This window comes from Camarhynchus parvulus, chromosome 19 (genome assembly GCF_901933205.1).
Source record: "Camarhynchus parvulus chromosome 19, STF_HiC, whole genome shotgun sequence".
Taxonomy (NCBI): domain Eukaryota; kingdom Metazoa; phylum Chordata; class Aves; order Passeriformes; family Thraupidae; genus Camarhynchus; species Camarhynchus parvulus.
The window spans coordinates 6,986,105-7,012,999 of record NC_044589.1 but is presented as its reverse complement, the minus strand read 5'-3'; the positions used below and the strand labels follow the sequence as shown (position 1 = coordinate 7,012,999).

General features: G+C 45.5%; 1 protein-coding gene across 1 annotated transcript in view; it reads left to right on the top strand.

Annotated features, from left to right (window-relative positions):
- PHF12 (PHD finger protein 12) overlaps positions 1-26,367 on the top strand; it is a 31,816-nt gene extending 5,449 nt beyond the window's left edge. The window contains exons 3-15 of the mRNA XM_030962558.1: positions 9,464-9,536; positions 11,090-11,477; positions 12,008-12,128; positions 13,096-13,228; positions 13,927-14,091; positions 14,678-14,839; positions 15,949-16,765; positions 18,777-18,899; positions 19,844-19,987; positions 21,884-21,982; positions 22,536-22,618; positions 24,451-24,589; positions 25,186-26,367. Coding sequence (XP_030818418.1) covers positions 9,464-9,536; positions 11,090-11,477; positions 12,008-12,128; positions 13,096-13,228; positions 13,927-14,091; positions 14,678-14,839; positions 15,949-16,765; positions 18,777-18,899; positions 19,844-19,987; positions 21,884-21,982; positions 22,536-22,618; positions 24,451-24,589; positions 25,186-25,520 — 2,782 coding nt within the window. The 3' untranslated portion in view covers positions 25,521-26,367. The remainder of the gene's footprint in view (positions 1-9,463; positions 9,537-11,089; positions 11,478-12,007; positions 12,129-13,095; positions 13,229-13,926; positions 14,092-14,677; positions 14,840-15,948; positions 16,766-18,776; positions 18,900-19,843; positions 19,988-21,883; positions 21,983-22,535; positions 22,619-24,450; positions 24,590-25,185) is intronic.
- Positions 26,368-26,895: the final 528 nt, after the last annotated feature.

Here is a 26,895-nt window from a genome sequence, read left to right as displayed (position 1 = left end):
ACTGGCAAACCCCTACTTTAATGTTTATGTAATTGCATATTGAAGGTCAGAGTAAGCTGTTCCGTTCCCAACATTTAAATGTATCCATCTTAACCGATACTTTGTTAAAACAATATTGGTTTAAGTATGTGCTTTTAAAAAAACCCCAACTTTTGTTTTTATGTATCTCTGGCTCTGATATTTTGGGAGCCTTGGGGCCGGCCCAGGCTGGATCCTGAGGCGGGAGGAAGTGATTGCCCTGGCTGGGTTTCTGGCAGCAGAGGGTCACTGCGTGTGCGCCTGCAGATGTGGTAACATGATCAGTCTTGGCAGCTCTGCTCAGCAAAGTTGTACCAATGAGATTTTTCACTCTCCTTATTTTGTCCTAAATCTCTCCGTGCAAAGGCAGATAAGGTCAGCCTAAATCTATGGACTTCAGCTGAAGGTTTCAGCAAATCATTCACATTAAGAATTTGAGGAACTTGTGATTGGGTGACTTGCAAACCACCACTCTCACCTGTGTGTGTGGATGTTGCTCATGTTAAACTGTGTTTGAGCACTGTGGGCAAGAATTGGGGATTGAGCCGTGGGTCTCTGCTGCAGTTCCCAACATCAGTGTGCAGTGGTAGGAGCATGGCTTTGGGATTCTGAAGTTGAGGGGGATGTTTAGCTACTTAATTTAGGCTTTGCCTTCAAGGCATGTCTGCTACATGGACTGGTGTTACATCAAACACCTGCATTGTTCCAAAGCTGTTTAAAAAATGGCACAGTGGGAGACAGTGGACAAGGAGAATTCTCTGTGTTTTTGTACCTTGGCTTAGGAAAGTGCCAGTTTTATGTTGACCACGACTTGTGGAACTGAGAAATCTTTTTTTTTGTGCCTCTGTGAGGTCCATTTTTGAACTGACTCCTCAGGAGCAGGAGGCTGCAGCTGTTTGCTTCGAGGTGGGGTTCACTGCTTTGTTCCTGCTGCTTCAGAGCTGGTCTTTCCTGGTATGTCAGCCTGCAGGCATGACTCATGGGAGCCTTTCACAACATGGAAAGGTCTTCCCAGAGGAATTCCAGCTCCTCCGGGCATTTGCAAAGGAAATTCTTAATTGGATTAGATTCATAATACTAATCTGCTAATGACTGTTTGTTATGGAGATCTTGGCACTATCTTGTAAATATATTCACCTTCCTTTAGCTGCCTTATGTCTTTTTATCACATACAAGCTCTGTGTTGTTAAGATTGTACTGCCGCCAGCAGATCTGATAGTTGGGAATGGGGGACTGCTGTGTTTATTGCACAAGATCTTACAAAGCTCATAATTCTTTCCTCTGTCTCTCTCCATTTCACGGTGTTGTTTAGGTGGGATGGCAAAAGGGAAGCAGTGGTAATTGGCATGTCTGACATCCGGCTGTGCTGCTCTTAGCCCGGGTGTGAAGGACACCCCGGCTGGGGAGTGCCTCTGTGCAGTTGTCAGTGACAGAACTGTGTATTTTTAGTAAGAATCAGGACCAACCAGGAATCCCCCCCCCCCGCTCAAAAAAAAGGGCCTTTTCTGGGTTGTAGGTGCTGTTGTGGTGGTGTGAGGAACACCTGCAGGAGAGCAGGGCTCCTGTGTTTCCCTGTGTTAGACAGAGTCAGTTTGAAATTTCAGTTGTAACATCGATACTGAAACAGTTTTTCAACACTAATGTAAATTCTTCCGTTTATTGACCCACACCAGTGGATGTTAAACTGCTTTTGTTGCCAGACTGACTCAATGGTACGTGTCAGGTTCTTGAGTTTTTCCTGTGCTCTGCAGCCTTTCTTAAACCTTGAGTCAGTAGCAAATAGCAGGAATTTGCTGTGGAGAAAGGGAGCAGCTACTTCCAGAGTAGGAAGGAGGTGTATCTCCCTGAAAGCAAGTGTGACAGTTTGAATATTTAGGAAGTGCTGCCTGTTGGAATATAAATCATGTGAGAAGGATGTGCCCGTTTTGTTTTTTTAAAACCAGTCAGGAAGTTCTCTCGGACTTGTGAAAATGCAAATGTATCTGGGGATATAACATGGCTTTGTTACAGGGGTATGAAAGAAGTGAGTGTAAGCAAAAAGCATCTTGCCACGTCAGGTTACTGGCTAGACTTGTGATTTTTGTGACACAGATTGTCAGAGCTGGCTTTTCCTTCTTATAGCAATCGATTTGTGCTGTCTCCAGCTCCACTGCTCACTAGATGTCTGCCCAGCTTCCTCGAAGGAACACTGCAGTATCCAGTAACTCTGTAAGCTGCGTAAAAATAGTGTTGTAGCTTCCCTTTAATAAAGGGGTTGACAGATACCAGTTGTAATGCAATCACATACCTTTTTAGGGTATGGAGTAAATGCTCCCTGTAGCCAAAAATGAAGGGGGGAAAAGAAAAAAGAAAGGTTGTATAAATCATTCTTCCTGTTGGTATATCAGATCTTGAGCACAAAAGGCAAAGAGCATCTCAGCCAGCTGGGGGGAATCGAGTGCCTGAACCCAACTCTAACCCATTTCTGCTGACGTCTGCTCTGCACGATCGCTGGAAGCAAACTAGATGGAGCTGGAGATTACCGACTTTGAACCCTGCAGAAAGCACTGGCCTGAGGATACAATTTAGCAGGCTGAAAACCCCATGCTGAATTTCTGGCAAGCGCTAGTGATTGGTGTGAAACACCTGCCTGTACAGCCTCTGACTTTGGGCACGGCATCATGTGAACTTCCCAGTGATCTCTGTCTAGAATAGCAACAGGAGCAAGATATGAAGGTGATCTGGAAAAGGCAGAAAAGAATGTATGCCCTGCTCTAAGGATTTTTTTTGTTGGTTTTGTTTTTTTTTTTTACTGGATATTTCTGTCTCTGCTCTTTTTTCTCTCTTCCCCAGCGTTCTTGGGAAAGTCTAGTCCACATGTAGATGTCAGAATTACACTTCACTTGTGCCTGTGTGAAGACAAATTCATGCTTTTGCTTTTATGGGTCTGCCCTTCATCCTCTTCTGATGTGCTGCTTTCCTTTTTTCCACCTTACTGCTGCTGTCCTTTCACCCCTGTCTCCTTTGAACACGTTCAGTATGGCTGGGGCTGAATGTGTTCACTTCTCAGAAACCTCTCAGACCTGTGTTTTGATTATTTTTTTTCCCACCAGAGATGTCTCTTCATTTATTGTTCTTTAAAGACAGAATTGGATGAAGTGATTCTCACCAGGGCTGTGTTGTTCCTCAGCCTCCTTTCTTTTCCCTGATGCTGCCCTATGTGTCATCCTGCTTTGAGAAGATGACTTCTAATCTGTTAAGAAGATGGTGCTATAAAGACCTGAACACTTAATAATGATCCTGGACATTGAATTCAGACTATTGTTACTATTGTCTGCAGCACAGGCATGAGTGATGCCTGGGAAAGAAACAGGAGTCAGGATGTGCAAAATGTCTGAATTTCTGTGTCTGACCCACATTTTTCAAACTCAACAATTCTTCTATCAACTTCCATGGTTTCTGCTTATAAATACAAAGCTGGATGGTTCCCTAGGCAAATATGTCTCAAATACCAGAGTTCATAACCAGTCAAACGAATTAAAAAATAATAATCAAAAACCCTCACTGCGGTTCTGGTGGTACTATATGCTCTTTAATACATATTTGTTTTTATATATGTGTTTACCTATGTGTGGAAATTTGGTATCTTAAAAAACAATACTTCCTTTAATTTTTTTTGTCAGCTGGACATTAATGAAGGTAATAACTAACAGGTTGTCTAGGGAATGGTCTCTGTGGGCCAGGTTCTTTCTATAAATAGAAGTAACTAATTACATCAGGTGATCACATGTTTACATGCAGCTTATCCAGTTTATTGGGCCCTCCTGCTCATCAGGTTGGAGGCAAAAAACTTCCGCTTCCTGCCTTGGAGGATACTTCCCTGATTCCCCATGAACTTCAGGACTGCCTGTGCATGAGGGCACAGGGAAGAGACAGGAAAGGAGCTGAGGTAAGGTAGATAAACACCTGCTTCCATGAGGTTCTCTTCCCAGGATGGGAGTAGCAGGAGTGGTTTGATGGATTCAAGTAAATAAGTTCATTGGCACTGAAATTCACAGAATACTCACAACATTTATGATACACTCATGAAATGGTACCTGGTTCTTAGGAGCACGGTGGTGCTGCTGCCAGAGCCTGGCATTGCTGGCCAAGCCTTTGAAATGTTGAACACACTGGCGGGTCTAGATAGTAAAAATGAGCACGCAGTGAAGGAAATTTTGGGATCTGGCATACCGAGCAAAGCTGCTACTTAAACCCTGAAGAGTTCAAGCCTTCTTCCACTCCTGTAGCATCGTGTAGACAGTGTAGCATACTTTTATTTTTCCTTGGACACATCTTATTCCTCTCTGTCTGCCCATATAATGGTGTTTTAATCCTGCTTCTGTCTTCTGTCTGTTGCTGAAACCTTGTTTCCAGCTCTGGGCATGCTGTTGGAAAGATGCACACTAAGCACATGCAGCGTTCCAGATGATGGGATAATTGGTGATCTGTGAAACAGTCATTTTGGTTCCCTTCCTTGCATAGTGGCAGCCAAAAGAATCATGTCCTGACCTATTTGGTGGTGTCCAGGAGTCCTTGCTGGATGTTGCTAATTTAGAACTTCTTATGTCCATGGTCAAGACTTTCAATTCAGTGTAAACAAAGTTGTGCTGCCTGCTGTCAAGCTTTTTTCACAGATCCCCTCAGGAGTTGTTGCAACACAGGTAGAAAATACAGTGGGTGCTGCTCTGTAGGTAATGTGAATTGTGCTGCTGGCTTAAAATAAGTATAACTTATAAACAGTGTGAGCCTAATTGAGGCCAGAAGGTTGCTGATACTGTTAGTTTTAATGTGATCAGGTCATGCTTAGAGGTCTGTAAAGAACAAAAATTATGCTGAGCTTATCTGAAGTTTGGTGGTCTCTGCATTGGTGCTTGAGAATCTTTGGCTTTTTCAGGAAGATTATTGTACAGCTGAGTGTCACAATTTATCCATGTTAATGAGCAGAACTTGGAGACTTCACTGAATAGTTTGAGGAACAACAGTGGAGGAGAGGAGGGAGCTGATAGTTTTCCTAATAACCACCTCTGAGGTAATTGAAATCTGACTTCTGTCTTCAGAAGCTTTGTGTTGATGCAAGAGTAAAAGAGGAAGGGAAGGGAGTTGCGGTGGGGAGGAACGTGCTGCAGGCTGCAGCTGTTGGCTTGTTTGGTGTGGTTTTATTCTGTCTAAGGTAGAGGCTCAGGGTTCCAGGTGTCCTCCTCCAGCCGGGTTTGGGAGCAGCTGTGAGCAGAAGTATGTAACTTGGGCACAGTAAAAATGTTCCAAAAAGCTGAATTTGTAAATGATGCAACTTTCCCCGTTTCTCAATGGGGCTCTTGTAAAGCCCTGACAGTGAGGTTGGTTTCCTGGTTTGTTTTAGCTGCCATTGAGGCCCTGCTGTAGGAAGCCAGGGAGCCTTGTTCTTTATGAAGCTGGTAGAACAGCTGTAGCTCTATCCATCATAGGGATAAATAGGAGTCCCATAGAAGACTTGAAAGCCTTCTTCCCTTATCTGGCAAACATATCTAGCATCCTTCATTATCATCCTGTCACTGAGTCTTGGTCAGTTAATCAAGTTTCCTGAGAAGGAAAAAATGTGTTTGCCTACATTTTTTCATGGTGTTACTGTTTTTCCTCCGCACAGGAAAAAAAATATTTAAGTCCAATTGTTGAAAACAACTGACATGAAAGAGAAGTTATTGAAGAAACCTTCACCAGGCACTGGTTTGTTTTCCTGCCACCATTATCCCAGCTGGTAGCTGGCTGTATCCTGGTGGGTCCAAAAGTAGTGTCAACGTGCCTTTGACGCAAGATCGCCAGGAATGCAGTGTGTAAATAACCTCAGGTCTGCTTATAACTGGTTCCTTTGAGAGCTACGGCCCAGTTTGTATTGGAGAAGGTGCCATTCCTTGGAGCACTTGTTTACCTATTTATTGAGGTCAGCAAAGTGAGGAGTAATTACAGGATTTAGACTTGACAACAGGCTTCTGATGTATGAGAGCCCCAGAGTGTGAAATTGAAAAGCTAAGTGCCTTCATGCTATTGTTTGCTTGATAAAAACTCCTAATATGCTCTTGAAGATTTTTTTATTTTGTCATAGCCATTTAAGTTTAATTTAAAGGATAGAGCATTGCATTCTGACCATGGCAGAGCAATGCTTGACAATGCATCTGATAGGAATTTCAGGAGATAGTTAACTTTCTGAGAAAAAGCCATGAGACAGATATTATATGGCAAGTGACTTCATAGGCAGTGTAGTGCTTTTTGACTAAGCAGTGATAAACATCTCTTTTAATTTTCAGAGGCTTTGTATGAGTTAGTCTTCCAGGTGTTTTTAAGTCAGCCTGTGTTTTTCAGAGCTGTGTTTGTTTTAAATGCAGAAACACATTCTGCTGAGCAGGTTTGATTTGGGTCACACCAAACCCCCCCAGGTAAACAGCAGAGGCCACCACTCTTGTCTGTGATGACAGAAGGGGAAACTTTCTGAAATGAAGGGTTAGTGAAAATGTACTGAAAAGTGCAACTGACTGGTGTGTAGTTGAAAGGAGATGTGTTGTAACCGAAGATAAAGTGGGAGCTGTACAATTCCAGGTCCTGTTGGCAGCAAACACTGGCGGCTGGAGCTGTGCATGCTAATGAACCCATGAAAGATAGGGAGAAAAAGGCTCTGGTGCTCCTGCCAAAGTGCTAATTCTTACCTTGCTTATGAAGATCAAGTATCTTGCTCAGATTTAAAAATCCGTTTCTTTTATGCTTACAGTAAAAGGTTGAAGAATGTGGTCATACCTAGTCAATTAAAACAGCATTCTTTAGCGCTTCCCTGGCTTTCTGCTGAGACCCAGGCAGTGCTCTCTGCTTGCTGCGAGGCCAGCAGTGCAGGAGCAGCCTTCATCAGTCTTTGTTAGCATGGTGAGCTGCCTTGATGAACAGTTCATTAACCAGGAGAGGCAGAATCAGTCTTTTAATACACTTGCTATCGCAGCTAGGCCCTGCCAGTGAGCAGAAAACCTCAGGAGGTTTATCTGAGCACTAAAACCTTTCTGCTGCTCTGAAACGAATCTTTCCCCCTCCTTCCACAGGCCTTTGGGTAGCAGCATTCATTAAAATGCTTCTTTAATAGTACAGAGTATGTAGGATTTCATGGTTCAAACCCAGCAAATGGGACAATAACATACACACTTGCAGAAGAAACCTGTTCTGACTCTTCCAGGCATCTCTCGAGGTTCGCGGTGGTATTAATTGTTTCATTGTAAAATGCGTAAGATTGAGGTAACAGTTAAAACAAATAACCGGAGGCATCTGGCAGCGCGTGGATCCCTGGCACGGCGGCACGGCGGAATGGGGCAGACGTGTTCCCAGCAGTTCAGGCACGCTCGTCGGGAGCTTCAGAGGGTGAAATTTCACTAGGAACAAATCAAAGTCTGTGGTTTTTTTGCCCTGGGGTGTTGGGAGGGGAGAGGGGAATGGGCCACATGAATCCTTACTTGCTGTAGAGGCAGATCTAAGAGCTCGTTTTCTAGCAAGAGTAAAACCTGAGCTGATGCAGGATGCACCTTAGGATTCAGCTGGATTTATGCTGCAGCAGGCACACGGGGATCATTTGTTACTCTCCTCCTTCCACCTCCCCTTCCCTGCTTCTGTTAGGCAAAAGATTAGTTTGGGGCAGGGAGCTACTGCTTCATCCAAGCATTTGAGGTGAAGCAGCCAGTAGTGGAGGCTTTGGTGCTCTCATCTAGAGCCTGATCTCTTGTTCATCCAAGCCCTCCAGGAAATGAGAAACATAAGCTGCAGGTATGTCAGTGCATATATGCAGAGTGCTGCGTTTCTGGAGCGCCTGGAACACGGAGGCCTCTGAAACCCTGCACTCCTCCTCAAAATGGCTGCCAGATGTGTTGGCTCTACTGAATTCCCCAGAGCCTGACACCAGAAATGCTGAGGTTATTACCAGCTTGGTTCTTGCTGTGCTCTTCCTTCAGTCTTCCAGGCGCAGTGTTGCAAGAGGGAGTGTGACCCCGGGTGGCTGCAGTACCTGCAGAGGCACTGCTGGCACAGGGCGAGCTCGGGGCAAGGCTCGCCGGGACTCTGTTTAAACAAAGGAAGTGTGTTTGTTTTCACAGTCCAGGCTTGGGAGCCTGGGCTGGGATCCTGTGCCATTTCCCTGTGCTAGGAGCAAGATTCTCGAGGAAGACAGCCTCTCCCTTTGCTGCAAAGCACAGCTCTTCCCAGCCAGCAAGTATGCATCTATCTTATCCTCCCTGGCTTGTCAGGGCTGGAGACTGGAAAGCTTAACTTGGATTTGGTTGGGTGTTTGTAGATGCAATAAACAGTATAGAGACTCCTGCCATGAGCCAACATCTAGCTTCCCATGCTTGTGTGGCTTTCTTGGGCCAGTATTATAAGCTACTGTACTTCTTGATCCCCTTGTAACCCAGTCAGTCCCAGTGGATCCTTGAAATCTGTTTCCCAGTCAGTGGGAAATGGAGCTTCCAGATCCTGTGGTAGTGCCTCTATGTGTTCAGCACAAGAGAGCAGACTTGCTAAGAGCTGCCTCTAGCAAAAGTCAGGAGAACTTTTAAAAGTATTATCTTAAGCCACACTGCATGGTAAATGGCTGGGTTTTGCCAGCAGGTACATTTTCCCTGCTACAGTCAGCAGTTTGCTCAAATAACAAATCTTAATGATAAAGCGGTGTTGGAAAGTACTTGAGTTAGTAGTAGGATCTGTAAGGAAAGTGTATCATCTAACATATGCTGCTCTGCCTTTTACTGAGGAAAAGTGTTTCTCAAAATAGTCCTCCTTACTCCTTAGTCTAATTTGCTTTGGTTTATTTCTAGCATCAAAATGAGAATGTCATTTCACTGTGATACAGCTTTTATAGTAAGTGCAGATCCATGTGAGTAGGATGTATCCTGTGCTTCGTAGCCAAGGCAAGCTGGAAATGGTGACACTTCTAAGAGTATTTGGGTTGTCTTAAGATAGAAGGTGGTTTCTACCATTAAGTAAGCGTGCCCAGGGATGGAGAGATGGTGGGTAGACCTCATGGCAGCTCGTTCAGTTGGACTTACTGCAAATCCAAGGATGTATGACTGTGCTTGCTGCACAGGAATCTGTGTAGTCTCACATGGAGTAATCAAGTTATTTAAGGAGGTGTGGGGGGAGGTATATGTGAAGCACACCAGTGAATCTTCCATTTATCTTTGCTGTTCAAGTCTGAGAGTGCTCTGAAACCGTGGAGCTGAGATGGGTGTCATGGAAGACTGGCTTCTTGGAGGTGTCTGGCTAAGTGGATGTATGGGAGAGCGAATCCAGGGAGCTTCACCATAAATTAAAGGAAGTGCCTGGGAGTGGAACTGCAGAGCTGCCCTGACTCTGGCTGTGTACGTGAGAAGAGTTCCAGAAATGACAGTAAACAACAGTAAAGCTTTGCTTTGTGTTTCTCTTGTAGCAACCCTCCGCTCAGCGAGGAGATGCTGCCCCCGGGGGAGTGGATGTGCCACCGCTGCACCGTGCGCCGCAAGGTAAAGCCTCAGAACAGACACAGTCCCTGCCCTTCCAACTGGCCCTCTGAAACCTGAATCCTGTGGTTTATACCTGCCTCTCCCTTCGTGTGTACTTAGACAACCAGAGCTGCTTCTTTGTGCTCATGTTTACAAAGGGTTTTGTTGGGAAAGGGCTTAAAGAAACCTAAGGGGTCTTGGTGAGACCCTTAGGATATTTTAACTTCACTACTAGGAGGTAAAACTGAAATGTCTGATACCTTCTTGTCAATCTGTGCCTTTTAAACTGTTTTCCTTCCCCCCCATTTCTGGAAAGGAGGGAGAGCTGAGGCACAGAGGAAATGGGAATGCTCCTGTGCTTGAGGAGGTGAGCTGTCTACAGGCAGAATGGGAGTCACATTAATACAACTTTGCCATCAGGGCTCTGATTATACTTAATATGTGTTTTTTAGAAGAGTGACTTCACAGCAGTTGTACATCAGCAGAGGGTGAAATCACAGTGAGTTATGATTTCCTGGGCTGTTGAACAGGATGGGAAGGAGATGATTGGGCAATATTGTAGCTTGTCTTTTTTTTTTTTTTTTTGCCTTGATGCTCTTTCTCCAGGAAGCTGTCTTGCACAATGTAAACATCTTATTGCTGTGACCACATAGGGCTGCGTAGCAGAGGGTTTAGAAACTGCACCAAGCTATCTAGCAACTGTTCCCTTGAAGTGACACCCAAAACAGATTGGAAGAAAACTGTGTGCTCAGCCTTTTGTTCCTGAAGTGATTGCCTTGTTATGTTTCCAGGGTACTGCTCAGCCATCTGCCAACAATAGAAATGAAGGTCACAAATCGAAAAACAAATAAAAAAGTAAAAAGAGAGAGAAAAGGAGAAAATCCCCAACTTTTCTGTATTAAAAATTGCCTGAAAACACTTTGCTCCCTTTGCAGACCATGTTAGTGATGGAGTAGATTGGTTCATCCATATGGCTGATGCTGGAACAGTGCACAGTTGTCCATCCCAGGCCATGCAACATCTCCTCCTGTTGCAAAATGGATCTTGTGGTGATGGCAATCTATAGTTTTCCTCTGCTGCACCTTGTTCAAGATTGCTGTCATCAGGAGATAGCAGAGTGTTGTTTTTATGTTGTGCTTGTGTTCTCCAGCTGACCTTCTCAACCCCTGATGGGCTTGTATGCAGTGCCAGGGTTAGTAAAGTGCATCAACAGTGAACAGTTTGCTGTGGACTTTCTCAGTGTTGGTAGCAAAGTAAACAGTTGTGTGATTTGTGAAATGTTTAGGACTAGATGCTGTGAAATGTCCTGATCTGGACTCAAGTATAGCTACCCTGAAAGGAGAGACACATGGTAATGTTCTTCCCCATGCTTGGTTCTCTTCAGCTGTTGTGTCACCTGTACCTTAGCTGCCATCAGACTGTTCTTGATCGAGGCTCTGATGACTGCAAGGGGGAAGTTGTAGCGCGTGGCTCAAGCGTTTTCAGATGCTGTTTGTCTTCAGTCGCATTTTTGTCAAGGTTGATGTGCTTTGTTTGTGGCCTCCATGATAAGCCTGCCTATTCATGTCGTGCAGAAGCGAGAACAGAAGAAAGAGCTGGGGCAGGTAAATGGATTGGTGGACAAATCTGGGAAAAGGACCACCTCCCCCACCAGTGACGCAGACCTGTTGGACAGGTCTAGCAGCAGCATCAGGGCTAATGCGCATGCCAGGATCTTGGAAAGGAGAGCGAGCCGGCCTGGCACTCCCACATCCAATGCCAGCACCGAGACCCCCAACTCTGAACAGAATGATGTGGATGAGGACATAATTGACGTGGATGATGACTCTGCCATTGCAGAAATGGACTGTGGGCAGCCCCAGCTGAAGCGACCCTTTGAGCTTCTTATTGCTGCTGCCATGGAAAGGAACCCAACGCAGTTCCAGCTGCCGAATGAACTGACCTGCACCACAGCACTTCCAGGTGAGCAGGGCCTTGTCTGCTGTTAGAGAAGATGTCTGCAGTTGCATCCTGCTGCCATCTTTCCTCTTTGCCCTCTGACTCTGTGACAGTTGTGGCTCCAGTGGTGCTCGCTGGTGAAAGCAGAGGTACCTCTGGCTCTCCTCCAGCTACCTAGGAGCCTTTCAAATCTGTGGGGACTGGAACTACACACTATGTCCATCAGAACTTGTGATAGATGCTTGTTGATCTCACCTTGGACTAGATCATCAATATGAAAAAGAATCAGTTGTCAAAATACTTGATTTTTGATTTATGATGCAATAATATAGTAACAAAGTAGTGACTAAATGTATAGGGTATCCCTGAAATCACTAAGTATGAAATATATCTGTCTTTAAAGACAGCCTCTGTCACTTAAGGCTAGATTTAGTGGTTGAACGAGGTTCCTTAAGCAGCAGTCTTTGACTTTTCTGAGATGATTATATGTATCTACCAGAAGACAAACCTCTGCTATGTGGATAACACAAAGCTTTTTAAAATTTCCTTTTCAGGTACTAGTAAGAGGAGGAGAAAGGAAGAAACCACAGGAAAGAATGTCAAGAAAGCACAACACGAGTTAGACCACAATGGTTTGGTTCCCTTGCCAGTGAAGGTCTGCTTCACATGCAACAGGTACTTGTTCTTCCAGGGAAGCTGTTCAGTATAGCTGCATCCTTCACAGGAGCAAAGTTTTTGCTTAAAAAAGTAGATTACCTGTTTCCTTTTCCATTCTCCTTCATTATTTACTTACAATCCTCTAAACAAATGGGAGAATATTAATCTTTGCTAAATAACAAATGTTCACCACAGCAAGTGTAGGTCCAGCTGTAAAGGGTTCTGAAATGTAGCCTGAAGATTGACAAGATTGAGCCATCTTGTCTTCAGTGTTTTTCTGCAAAGAAGTATTCTAAAGTGATGGTGGTTTGGTAAATGGCGATGTTTGTTTATGGTTTGTGAAGGAAGTGTGTGAGGAGGTGACCTTTAGGAAATAGAAATCTACTGAGAGATTTATAAGCCCAGGGCAAATAGGAATATTGTGCTGAAATTGTAAATCTGAAAACCAGTACAAAATACTGATGGGTTTTGTAAAGCTGCATAAAAAAATGCATAGATCAATCCCAATTCAAAATGTCAGTGAAAGTGAAACCTTTATTTCAGAAACCCAGTCAGGGGGAATTTCTCGAAGTGGAATGGGGATTCAGGTGGGCTTTTGTGGAGAACAACTGATGACTTTGTCATAGAGCAAAGGCTTTTTTAAAGCCTGGGGATTCAGATGTAGTTGTTTTTCTGGAGTATGAGACTAGTTCTGAGAACATCTTGTTGATGTACATGTCCCAGCATCACACATGATTCCTCTTAAGGAAACTTGTAGTTACCTAAATCTGAGATTTCCTTTTGATCTCTGAATTTTGCTTCAAATAAAGGCTTTTGCCTCGAGTGGGTCTTAAAGAAGGTCTATACAGATCAAGTTACAAATCAGAAATCCTACTTTTTGGTGCAAACAGCAGTGTAGAGGATAAACTGAAGTGGTCAGCCAAGCTTGTCTGAATGTTCTATTTATACTCTGTACAGAGAATAAGACTTGGCTCTCTCTTCTCAGGAGTTGCAGAGTGGCACCTCTAATCCAGTGTGATTATTGCCCACTCCTGTTCCACATGGATTGTCTGGAGCCACCGCTTACTGCCATGCCTCTGGGTAGATGGATGTGCCCAAATCACATAGAACACGTGGTGGTAAGCAGGACTATGATTGCAGTATGGTAACCGGATGCTGGAGTGGAACCTGGCAGGTCCATTAAAGGACAAAGCACAACAAATGTAAAACAGCTTCTGAGCTCTTATTGCTCCCTGTAACGCTTGTAAAGCTCCTGCTGCAAGCAACGCGGTCTCCAAAGGAATATGATGCTGCTCTCTGCAATAAGATATAAAGATGGGGGAACTCCTTCCTGTAACTGAAGCTGACAGCTCAGATTGTGGCTCACTGACAGCTTGTCTAGTTTTTGACTGGACTCTTTAAGATCTAGATGAGCTTCCAGAACTGGGATACAAAGCAGCACAGTGCTACAAATAGGGGAAGTAATTCTTTGCATGCTTAACCCAAAAAAGTTTCATTCCAAGAGGGAGTTTTCATTTTTGGAAAAGCAGTGTACTTGAGACTTAAATACTCAGGAAACAGGGGGCTGAAACAAAGAGCTTTTTCCCAGACAAACTGCTTCTGAGAGCATTGATACTGCTTATTTGGCCTCTAAATGCTTTTGTATTCATCTCCAGCAATGTGCCCTTTAACAGAAATGGTTAGTGCTGCAGGAAACAAATAGTCTAAAGCTGAGCTGATGCTGTACTGCCAGTGCTACAAGGCATTATGAAAGTCTTAGGGTGCCTTAGAGTGACCTGCAGATCCCTAACTCCTGTGGCATTATCTGATCACCCAGCTGAACCAGAAGAACTTGACCCTGAGTAATCGGTGCCGAGTGTTTGACCGGTTCCAGGACACCATATCTCAGCACGTTGTCAAAGTGGATTTCTTAAACCGAATCCATAAGAAACACCCTCCGAATCGCAGAGTTCTTCAGTCAGTGAAGAGGAAAGGTCTGAAGGTATGTGTAACAAGTAGTGGTGGGTGAAAACCCCTGTGTATGTGTTTTAGTTTGGAAGGGAAAGCAGCATACTCCTTGGGGCAGGAGGAAGAAGACAGTCTGAATGATTGTGTTGGTGAGAGATCTGGGAGTCAGCACTCACTACCTGTAGGATCTAAGATCTCTTTTCTTCAACTATAAGACTCAATTATTACAAGTAAGCACTCAAATCTAGCACAAGCATAGAAGGTACGACACAAAACTTCCTGAAGGTGGCTCTACAGTCAGATTTGGGGCTGTGTTTGTTGCCAGGATGCCTGAAAACTGCCATACAGAGTTCCCTTGGCTGTTTTTTCATGATTTCTCTTATGCTGTAGCCACCATGTTGTACCAAAGTCATGCCTGGCCTAAGGGAATTAAACCTATTAATTTCAGCATGGCTGCATCAATTTAAAGTACTCAGTCCTTGATACTTCTGATGTATCTGCAGGGTTCCTTTGGGTGAAAAAGCAGCAAATGCAAAGTTTAGTGCTGATCAAGCACTTCGTTTAACTAGTCATTCTTGAGTAATTGTTCTCATGTGTGATCTTCTTTCTCCACAATGTAGGTTCCTGATGCTATAAAGTCCCAGTACCGGCTTCCACCCCCGTTACTCGCGCCTGCAGCAATTAGAGATGGCGAGCTGATCTGTAACGGGATCCCTGAGGAACCCTTGCAGAAGCACCTTTTGAACACTGAGCACTTAGCCAGCCAGACAGAACAACAGGAGGTAAATTAAGTCAAATGCTTGGACTCTGTGTGTGTGTAGTTGCTTTGGTACAAAGATCCCCTTCCACTTCAGTCGTGATGGAGCAGTTGTCTAGGAAACCAATCTCAGGCTCCTGTGTGAAAGTGATAGCTTGTCTTGACTCTGACACCTTTGTGCATTAAAACTTCACTTTGACTTTCCAGGTGAGATGTAAAATTCCTCATTTGACACTTCAGGGAAGTGGTGCAATAGTCCTCTGGCCTTAAGAGTGGAGTCGAGGGCCTTCTGTCTAGACGTCATCTTTATTTCGTGGCTGAGGGGAAATACTTTGCACTTTGATTATGTAAGGCTGCTCTCTGACACGTTTATTTATAAGTTAACGTCCCATTTCTGGGTCGCTTTTTATTGCAGATGGAATTGGGCATGTAAATCAAGGTCAAATGAGTGTTTAAATCTTGTATGAAACTTCTGGCCAGATTCCACAGTGTAAGAGCAGGTTAAGTTGCTGTCAATGGAGAAATCAAGTCCTTCTTTTTTAGCACAGACAAGCTTCTTTTATGTGACAGGTGCACATCCACCATGGAGCTTAAACTTAGAATAAATCTTTTGGTCTTCCTCCACTTTGTGTAAAAGGAGAGTGCTCTCCACCCCAGCTTTCTACTCCCTATACCTGAGGTAGAGCAGCATTTCTTTCCAACATGCTATAGAGTAAGTTGGAGGGTTGTGTTTGGCTAGAAGCCCAAATTAGTGAAAGGTAAGTTTGTAACCTGAGGCTGAAGAGTTGCAGCATTTAACAAGTGAAGAGAAGGAGGAGTTTTGAAGTGAGGAAATGTTGCCTGCCTTCCTCCCTCCTTTAATCTCAGTCCCTCTCTGTCGTACCTCCAGCATGGAGATAAACAGTACATAATTTTGGTTGCACTTTTATACCTCTGGACAAAATTTTTTCCTAATTGTAGATAAGGAACTAAATGCTAAATGCTCTGCATTTCCAGAGCAGATGGTGTAGTTCCACACTGCATCTGAGCAGCCAGCAGATGGATTTCCTCCAACTGGGTGAACGATGGAGCAACTGTAGAGGTTTGGAGAACTGCTGCCTCCAGAGCTAACCTGCACTTTTTTCTTCCTTCCAGTGGCTCTGTAGTGTTGTTGCGCTCCAGTGCAGCATATTGAAACATTTATCTGCTAAGCAGATGACTTCGCTTTGGGACTCTGAACAAACAGAGAAGGCTGATATTAAGCCTGTTATTGTGGCAGATGGCTCACTCGCCAACCCTTACCAGGCAGCTGACAAGGCACCCACACCTTCCCTCTATTCCATGTCATCCTGCACCTCAGGGATTACCACCCAGAATTCCTTGAGCTCCTCGCAATCCCAGCAAACTTTGTCACAGGAAGATGTTAACTGCAGCTCTTGTATAGATAAATCCAAGAAGGGTTCTTCTTGCGGGACTTCGAATGGGCCAACAGCCTCCGACATTAAAGTGAACGGGCCTCATTTCTATGGCGTTTCATCCGAATCCTCAGCACAGTTGACTGACTCCCAGAGGCTCTCGGGCTCTGGGAACACAATCCCTGTTTTGTCTCATCGGCAAACGTGGCCTCGGCCCCTCACGCCCCCAGCGAGTTGCGGACTTCTGAACCACACCATTGGAACCATTGTCAAAACAGAGAACGTAGCAGGACCCGTTTCCTGTGCACAAAGGGGATCTGCGCCGGTCACGAGTTTGCCTACGTCCATCTCGAGCTCCTGTGCCAGCCTGGAGACCACCAGCACTTTGCAAAGGAAGAATGTGCAGACGCAGATCGGGCCGCCGCTGACGGCAGAGCTGCGGGCCGGGGGCTCCCCGCTCAGTGCCACCCGAGCTCTCACCCCTCCCCAGGCTGCAGGAGATGGCATCTCAGCTGTTGGGTCCACAAACAGATTCTGTTCACCAGCACCACCTTCAGGTATGTGCTGAGCCACTGACCTTGGCCCCAGGGCTGAGAAAAGCTCAGGCTAAACCTCATTTGAAATCTCAAGGCTGTAGCAGTGTGCCCTCGTTTGACTGGGAATTGGGCTTTCTGTGGAGAGCCAGCAGAAATTTCTTAGGTCTTCTCTGTCTTAGGTCTCTTTATAAGAGCCATGGGATGTATTTTTGCTGGCTGCCTACATTTGAGGGGGGAACTCTGTCCTGACAAGCAGGATAGTAGGTCAGTTGAATTCTTGAAAGCAACAGTAGCTTTATATCACTTGGCTGCTGCCTTGCTCTTTCAACAGCTGCTGCTTTAAAACCCCAGCGCTGCTGTAAAACCATTGGTTTGTTTCAAATGGCCATTTGGATTGCAAGGTAGTCAGTCCTCCTCACAAGAGCAGCTCTCTGGGATCTAATCCAGAGTAACTGTTCAGGCAGTGGTTGTGTCCCCTACTGCAGATGTTGTTGGAGTCTTCATGTGCACAGCCTTGATGTTGGAGAAATGTGGGCTTGGGAACCTGTAGTCTGGTTAGGATTTGTTGGTCTGACACAGGGTAGTTACAGACTTGGATATGCATCCTGAGTTGTACCCAAAAAACCTGCTAAATAATAGCAAGGTATACAATAGAGTGCATATAACCATTTTTAGTGTAGAAACATAAAGTCAAAGATGTTGACAGATGCTGGAGTAACTGCCCACAGCTCAAATTTTGCTAGAATAGACATTCACATATGGCATTATCTTCATTTTCCCTCTCCCCATGCCAGCTTAAGACACAAACCAGCAAAGCCTTTGTGCAGGTTGGGTGGGAGCAGTCACTGAAAAGCACGTGACAGAGCTGTGTGTCACTTCTCATGCAGTTCCAACCTGCTCAGAGTCAGCCTTGTGTGCAGTGGCTCAGGTCTGGTGGTTGTAAAGCAACAGAGCAACATATTTTTATAATCCTTTCTAAAATTCCTCAATGAGTAACTTGTAAGCTTTGCCTCGCCTTTGGAAGCAGTCCCCAGGGTACTTGGCCTCCTCCTGAATAAACTTGGTTACTCTGAGGCTGCTGAATTGACCAAGCCCTGCTTAGAAATGCAAGGCTGGGAGAAGTTCTGGTAGAGGAAATGAGGCTGTGTTATAGAAAACTTCTTGCTTGTGGTTTGAAGAGGACTGCAAGCCCTACATAATTTTGCAGTTACTTAAGATGTTAAATAATTGCATCTGGTGCAAAGCTTGTGTTCTACAAAATCATTACTTGCTGCAGTGTCTCTTGGGAAAGGTGTAAACATTTAAATTTTCCATCTAACAGGATGGATTATATATTTATAACAAAAATTGTGGTGTGCAGATTTTGCTGCCGAGTACAAAAATGCAAATTGCTCATGACTTTTTTTGCCATAAATTTTAGTAGTTATAAGCAAACCAGCTCAAGAAGATCTGGTATTGACAACACATTACAGGGGTTTTGTTTCCTGGCATTTGCCACTGCCTCTTTCAGCTGCATGGTCACTTCCAAAGCAGGAGGATTTTATTTGGTAAATAATAGAATCTGCTTATGACTGTCACATTCCTTCTGGACAATGATGTGCACCCCAGACTTTATAACAGTGTAGAAATAAAACCAGGGCAGTTGTGCTTTTTATTCATGTTAAAAAGCTAGACAAGCTACTTGGCAAATGTCTCTTAGGTTTAATAAATTCTTCAAGCTCCTTAGGAGTTGGTGCTCATCTTTCCAGTGTCACCACAGGGAGCAGGAGATTAAATGTATCGGTCAAGAATTCCTCCAGCAGCTGGAGACGAGGCAGAAGCCATGGTTTGGCTCTGTGTTGGAGACACACAGAAGCCTTTCTGTGAGCAGAAGAAAGCTCCTGGCCTCTAGTTCAGGCCTTTTTCAAAGCATGACTATGAGCAAAATGAGTCATTTTGGAGCAGCTTGGCAGCCAAGGGCAGCCTGAGGGCTGGGTGCATGTCTGGTGAACGTCACAGTGACATCTCTTCTCTCCATCAACTCTCTCTGTAGATGGTAAGGTCAGCCCCAGCACCTTATCCATAGGAAGCGCTTTAACTCTACCCTCATCACTCACTTCAAACTCTGCAGCTATGTTGGACTTCACTGGTTCCCTGAAAGCATTTATGGACGGGGGTGAGTATTTAATTCATCATCAATCTCTGCTAGCCCTGTGTGTTTGCTTCCCTAAAGCATTCCATCTCTGCTTGAGGGAAAGTTCCAGAGATAAAGCAGGGTTGTAGTCAGGTGAGGGAGGGGCTGGGTGTACATTACCTTAAATATGTCACATGCTTCCCTGCTCTGAGTGTTGCCAAGGCAGCAAGGCCAATGAAGTGTTTCTGCCTGAAGCTTTTCTGGGGAAGAATCACAACTGGGCTGCTTTCCAGGTGGAATTCACATGCAGAAACCTGCAGCCCTGCCATGTTGTGGTGCTAGCTGCAATCCAGAGCTGCTCCTGGCAGATATAAAGTCCAGCAGCAATAGATCTTGTGGCAGAGCAGTCACCTGAGTGGTGATACTCCAGTGGGTCTGTTAATTTTATAATTTATTTCTGTTCCTGTCAGTCCCCTAGACTGGCCTGGGTTTTATTTCCTTTTGTTGCCTTTGGCAAGAGATGGCAAATGTTAGCAGAGTGCCTTCAGGAGGAAATTGCTGAGCCTGCAGCAGCTTCTAAGGGGGTTACAGCTCTCTGTGATACAGGGCTGCACTTTGTAAGCAGGTAGCAGAGCTTCAGAGGAAGGACCCAACATACTGTCCCAAGGGGTGCAATGGCCACCTGTTGATTGTGGGCCAAAACAGCAGATTTTCAGCTTTTATCAACCCTAGTTGCCCCAAACCTCTGCTTGCTGCCTCACTTGGAGCTCTCCAGCTGTGGCTGGCACCATCCTCACCCTCTTCTCCAAGGAGGTGATGTGAAATAATAGCTCACCTATGGGTAGGAGTCTTGATATTGCAGAATTGGTCAAGTCTTTGCTGTTGAAGCAAACAGCAGGTTTGTAAGTGGGACAGCTAAATCCACTGCAGCTCAGATTGCACTCTTTCCCTGAATAACTTACTAATTGCTTTTTGTTTATTAACAGAGATTGAGATAAATATGCTGGATGAGCAGCTGATCAAGTTTCTGGCCTTGCAGAGAATACATCAGCTCTTTCCTCCCAAAGCTCAGTCTCTAGCAAGCAGTGTCAATTCCCATCAGCAATCTCCTGTGGGAAACCACATTGAAGGTAAGAGCAGCTCTAGAATAGCTGGGTTATGTTGAGCCATAGATTTGCCACTGTCCATTCCTTGAAGGAGATTTCCCTCTTCTTCTGGTATCTGATGCTGCCTTTCACTTTTCTTTCTTCTCATCCCCCTGCTCTGGATATCCACTGACCAGAAACTCCATCAGGATCCTCTACTTAATTATTTACAAATTTGAGCAATGTGAATACTTTTAGTACCTTCAGATTTTCTACTGGAAATGTGTAGTGAAGTTGTGTTTTATTCATCTTAGAATTAGCAAGAGATGGGAAGGTTCATCTCAGGTTCTTGGTGGCTTTTCTTTGCACTTTTACCTTCGAGATGGACAAGAGAAATCTGTAAATTCCTGCTCTCTCTTTCTGGAGAGACACAAGAACAGGAGGAAGTGGAGCACAGAATATATGTGTGACATTGTCATTGCCTGTTCAGAATGTCACTGTCAAACTGAAACCACTACGTGTGACTAATTCCAGTAATGGAAAGCAACTGGAGTTTCTCTTGGAAATCTCCATATTCCCAAGTTTGGCTTTGTTTATTACCACTGGTATCACCTAAAGCTGCGGGGTGAGCATGGCTTTGGGTTCCTCTGCATGCAGCCAGTCAGTTTAATCTTCTTTCAAACACTAACTGGAGAGCCTTGCTGTGGAAGCAGTTCTCTGCTCCCCCTCTGCTAGGCCTGGGGGTAAATATCCCAGATAAGATCTTTGGAAGTCAGTCAGTAATCTTTTTCTGAAGCTCTGTGCTTGCCTGCATCACAGCATTCCCTAAATGCTTTGTCAGTCTTCTTGTGATGGCTGCTGGAGGACGCAGCAGCAGGCTGTGGTATGAGCTGCCTTCCTGCTCTGGAATTCTTCAGCAGTCTGCCTTTCTCAAGGCAGATTGGTGCTGTCTTAACCCATCACCCTTTTTGGGCAGGAATGATGCATCCAACTGGCTGCTTAGCATTGCTGGTGAAATGTTAGATCCAAAGCCTTTAGTGAGCCCTGCAGAGCAAGGCAGCTGAAAGGATTCAAGCAGGGCAACCAGGCAGAGGTGGAAATTGTGATGCCACTTGGTGTGGCCACCATTCTTGATGTAGGCACCTCTGCAGTCTTTTCATAATCCTCATGTTCTGTTCTTTGATTTCACCCTCTTGGTGTAACACTGTCCTGCAGATGTGGTATCAGGAGGGGCTTAAACGCTGTGTATAAGGGATTTTCCTCCAAAAGACAGTGCTGAAATCCTGGCTAGGCCTGTGTGGCCCAGTGGAGTTCAGTATCTGTTCCACTGAAGATTTTCTGTCCAGTTAACATGGGCATGTGAGTGTGTGATTTGAACTTGGAGCTGCTCTGGAGGCTTAGCCCTGGACCAGCCATTGTCAAGTGTGTCACAGGGACTGAACTGAGGGTAAAAGAGTCCACTCAGTTAATCATCCTTGGGAGCTGGGTTTGTCCCTGCCAAGCCCCATTCAGCCCAGGTGTTTTTCCTGCAGCTTCACTAGAAATGAAATCACCACTGTTAAGTTGGTGAATTCACCAGCACCAATTCTTTTTAAGTGGCACTTTGAGAGCAAAGACTGAGCTCTTTGATTACGCAGAGTAGAACAGATGAAGAAAGAAGCCAGGGGTAGAAGGCTTGTGTGTTCCTCAGCGTGGCTCCATTGTGCACACTCAGTGTTAATGCTCCCCATTTGCATGGCTTGTGTGGGTTATGAGAAAGCAGTTTTCTCTACTGGCAAAAAGCTTTCATGCACAAACATTCCTAGAGGGTTGGGAACTGGTGCTTAGGCCAAAGCTGACTGCATCCTCCTTAGGGCCTGTGCTTTCTGGGCTAGGGACACTGGGGTCAAGCAGCTTTCCCAGCTGATAACATTGTTCAAGTAATTTCTTTTTATCTTGCAGCGCAAAGAAAGGAAGTGCAAGCCCGGGCGGTGTTCTATCCTCTGATGGGCTTGGGGGGTGCAGTCAATATGTGCTATCGAACCCTCTACATTGGGACAGGTGAGTAGCTTTTTCCTGCCCTGACCTTTCAGAATCAGGGTGGTTCTCCCTGAACCCTCCCTAAGGTCTTTGCCAAGTGGTATCAAAGGAAACAGACTCACTGTGGCTGCTTGTAGTGGGATTCTGCACTACCAAGAAGTGTGGAAATCCCCCATCTGCCTGAATCTGTGTGGGTGGCAGCTCTGTCACCTGGTGTCATAACTAGAACAGCTGTCTTGGAGTTTTAGTGCCTGACTGATGGAGAGGAGAGTTATGGTTTGCTTGCAGGTTTTGTTTCTCGTTGCTTAGATTCTTCTGGTGCTCTGGGTAGACCCAGGAGCAGTGAAATGCTCTTCAACCTTTGTGGAGCTGCTGGCTCCCTTCCCCCACTGAAACTTTGTTGGTGGCTTACCCAAGCATTATTCATGCAGTCCTGGGAGCAGGACAAAAGCAGTTGCTCCCCTGTTGTTTTGCTAATTGAACTTTAATTCTGTCTGTTGTTCTCTGCTGCCTGACAGTTTGGGGTTTTTTTTTCCAATATGAACTGAGCCTGTTTTGTCCTCCCCCATGACAGGAGCTGATATGGATGTGTGCCTTACAAGCTATGGTCACTGTAACTATGTGTCTGGCAAACATGCCTGCATATTCTATGATGAGGTGAGTGCCTGAGTGATTTTTTTTTTTTTATTATTTTTTTTTTTTTTTTTGGTGTGCATGGCAGTGGGAGCTGGAGATGCAGGCAGCAGGTTGTCTTTGTGTGGTGCTTCTTTTGTGGACTACAAAGTAAGAGCTGGGTATTACTCCAGTGGAGGCTGTGTCAGCATTTTCTGTCAAACCCTTTTCTGAAGCACAGAGCTCTGCCAGCAGGATTTCTCTGACTGCCTGTGGGCAAGGACTGGCCACAAGTCAGCACTGTCACTGCTGGTGTCTAGGGAAAGAAAAGGACATAGACGTGATCTGATACTTTTTGATCTGAATGTGTTGTTAATAAAAGCTAAACTTCGTGTGTCAACATCAAACCTCAGCTGGAACATACCAGGGAACTGCTCTGAATCCCTCGTTTTCAAGTGTGATGGAGGAGCAAAGCATTCATGGCATCTGCAGTTCTCTATAAATTATTTATTTAGCTAAAACTTCAGTTAAGCTCACAGCATAAACAGAAACCTACAGTTTCTACTAAGCTACAGCCCAGAGATTAGTTTGTTCTTGAAGTAAACAGACCAGCAGGCCTGCCAGTAACAGCACTGCTGGAGATGTCTCTTAGCATGGAAACAGTCTTCGAAGCAAGATCGAGTCTTTCATGTCACCATTTGTCAACCAGCTCCAGAGCAGGATCCAGGATTAACCCACAGCCAGCTTTGGCCCTTCCTCCAGTGCCCTGCAAGCTATCAAACACACTCAATAATGGGATCCTGATCATAAATCTGTGTGGAAGCATCTCTTCACAGTGATCAGACATAAATCAGGCTCCAGGCACTGACCTTTGACCCTTCCATGGCTGTGGTCACTCTGGAGAGGGAGAATTCCCCTTCCTGCAGCTCTCTCTGCAGGTTCTCCTTCTGCAGTCCAGCAGGTTACTTCAAAACCTACTCCCATGTGCATGTGGAGTTTTTGTAACTTGATTAAAGCCTTGTAGTCCCTGAGGGACGAGGTCTTGAGCTCTCAGGTGATTTCTGTGAGCTAACCTGAAATCTTCTCTGCTCTGTCAACATCCTCCACAAAGCTCAGCTGAGCGTGACGCCGCTTGTGTAACGCTGCGTGTCACGGTAATGTCTGCTGGCATTTCAGCCTGCACAGGGTCTGTGAATCCCAGACTGCCTCTGTCCTGAGGCTGCTGCAGCACGTGGCATCCCTCTTGCCATCTTGTGTCTGCTTTCCAAAGCTCATCTCTTCGTGCTAGGCGCAGTTCTCAAGCCAAGTTTCCATCAGGTGCGCCTGTAAAATGCTCGCTGTTGTGAGCATCAGCTTGAATATCCTGTTCCCAAAAGATGTGTTGGTTCAAGTGCAGTAGGTAAAACCCACTTTGCTTTGGCCCTCCTTCTCTGCCAGAAAGCAGCTCCTGCAGGCAGGCTGGTTGTTCTGGGAGCAGGGGGATCAGGTTGGTGGTCTCTGAAGCTGCAGGATATTTACCACCTGTTATTTGACCACTTCTGGCAACAAGGAGAAGGGGTTGTGTTTTAGTGTACCAAAGAGGTGTGTACAGGCAGAAGCACTTCTGACTAACAGAGGGTGGGGTTAGATTGGGTATTAGGAAGAAATGTTTCCCTGTGAGGGTGGTGAGGCCCTGGCACAGGCTGCACAGAGAAGCTGTGCCTGCCCCAAACCAGTATTGAAAGTCAGGTTGAATGGGGATGGGAGCAACCTGCTCTAGTGGAAGGTGTCCCTGCCCATGGCACAGGGCTGAAACAAGATGGTCTTTAAGGTCCCTTCCAACCCAAACCATTCTGTGAATTCATGTCTTGATTCCCTCCTCCTCCCTTTCTTTCCAGAATACAAAGCATTACGAGCTGTTGAACTACAGTGAGCATGGGACGACAGTGGACAATGTTCTGTATTCATGTGACTTCTCGGAGAAGATGACACCCACTCCTCCCAGCAGTATTGTTGCCAAAGTGCAGAGTGTGATAAGTGAGTGTTGTACGACCACCAAGAAAGTTAATTGAGAAGGGGGCAGGAGCAGGTGGAAACCAATTCCTTGTTGGTGCCCCTTGTTCTCCTGGTGCACCCCTTGCACAAAGGGGAGCATTGCCACAGCCCTCAGATGGGGTTACACAAGACCTTCCTCTGCAGCCCGGGGAGCTCTGTGCCCTGACCTAAACCCTACTCCAGCCTCCAGGGCAGGAGTTACCAAGCTCCAGGTCTCGATGAGCAGCCAGTTTGGAGCAGCCTGAGGCATTTCCCCATGCATGTCCTCCCTTCCCAGGCTGTGAGAAAATCTGGGCTGTGCTGCAGGCATTCTCTCCCTGCATGGCTCACTCCTGCTCTCCACCTGATCAGCTTCCTCTTTTTGGGCTGCCAAAATAGATATGTAAATGCCTCAACCTCTCCAGGGCTGTGAGGAGATTCCCATTTCCCTTTGATCAGCTGCTCACTGCAGACTGAAATCCCTCATGGCTGGAGGATCTTACCCATGAGGTACCTCAGCAGTAACCCCTTCTGATGAAAACAAGCTGCTGCTGACCTGCCCAAACCTTACCTTTTCTTTTTTTATTATTCTTTTGCAGAACGACATAAAAGCAGAAAACAGGAAGAGGAGGCGCATGAAGAAGCTGCTGTGATGAATTCACAGGCACAAGGGCAGCATCGAAAACCCTGTAACTGCAAAGCCAGCAGCTCCAGTTTGATCGGGGGCAGTGGGGCTGGCTGGGAGGGCACGGCCCTGCTCCACCACGGCAGTTACATCAAGCTGGGCTGCCTGCAGTTCGTTTTCAGCATCACCGAATTTGCGACCAAACAGCCCAAGGGGGACACTGCCTTAGTACAAGATATGGACTTGGAGGAGAAGCTTTCTCTGAAACCCCACCAGGTGCCCGTGCTGCGGTCCAACTCAGTTCCCTAGGAATTTTTAGGAAGAGAGCTTTTTGGAGCAAGGAAAATGCCCTCAGACTCTTTACAATGCAAAAATGTACAAACCGAGGTGGGATTTTTCTGTGTCGGCCCAGAGACTGTTCACACGCCGTTTGCATGAAATGAAGAACGTTTAACTTTTTTTAATTTTTCTTTTTTGCTCAAGTTTTAGGGGCATTTGCACATATATTTGTACTATACATTTCATTTTAAAAGGAAAACTGCAGTGAGAGCAGGACGCGTCAGAGCGAGGGGTGACCGCTGTCTGACTCGAGGACTCTCTCTGACAGATAGTTCCCATGCAGTTGTAAAATAATCAGAAACTTGTTCTATTTTGTGCCAGTGACAATAGTTTTATATTAAAAGAGAAATACAGTTTTCATACAGCAAATCTATACAATATCATTGTTTTATTTAATGTAAAGAAGCGCTCTTCTTCCCACAGTTATTTTTCCCATCCCTCCCTGCTATGGTTGCACTACAAGTAGCTACTGTGTATTATGGGCAGTGAGAAATGAGTTCTTTTCCTGGTGTCCATCCTATTTTTTATTTCAGATAAGGAAAAGTGTTGGATTCTGTGTAAATACATCAGTGATGGCATTTTTCAATGTTTTAAAGCTGTGTACAGTGCTACATGTGGTATGACGTTCCTCAAATTGTCTATTGTAGCAGATCCTTTGTCGTAACCTGTCTGTCTCTTTTGTTTCTCTGCCACCTCCCCGCAGCAGAACAGCTAGTTCCACTGTACATAGTAATTGTAACGTTTTAGACTTTACAGAAACTTTCCTGTATTCTGTATATAAAAAAAAAATACTTCACATTCTGTTTTCTCGATTGTCTGTCTTCACTCGTGTCACCACAACCTGGAGCTTCCCCAGAGTGTCTGACTGCAGAGGAGCCTGAGCTGGGAGTCAAGGCTGGAGGGGCATGGAAGGACCCTGGTGTCCTGCCTGGGATGTTGTGGGAAGAGGGTGAGGACTGGAAGGTGATTGAATCATGGAATTGGTTGAGGTAGGAGGAACTCTTGAAGGTCATCAAGTCCAACCCCTGCAATGTGCTGGGATATCAACTCATCGTGGCTCAACCTCACTTCAAGTGTTTCCAGTTCTGGGCTCTTCAGGACAGGAGAGACATAGCCTGAAGGTGAACAGGAAGGCCAGGGGACTGGCACACCTCATGTATGAGGGAAAGCTGAAGGAGCTGGGCCTGTTTAGCCTGCAGAAGAGCAGACTGAGGAGATCTTATTCTCAAGTATATCGATGTGAAGGGAGTGTGGCAGTGGATGGGATGGAGCCAGGCTCTTCTCAGGGGTGCTGAGCAATAGAAGGAGAGGCAAGGGCAGAAACATGAGCAAGGGCAGTTACACC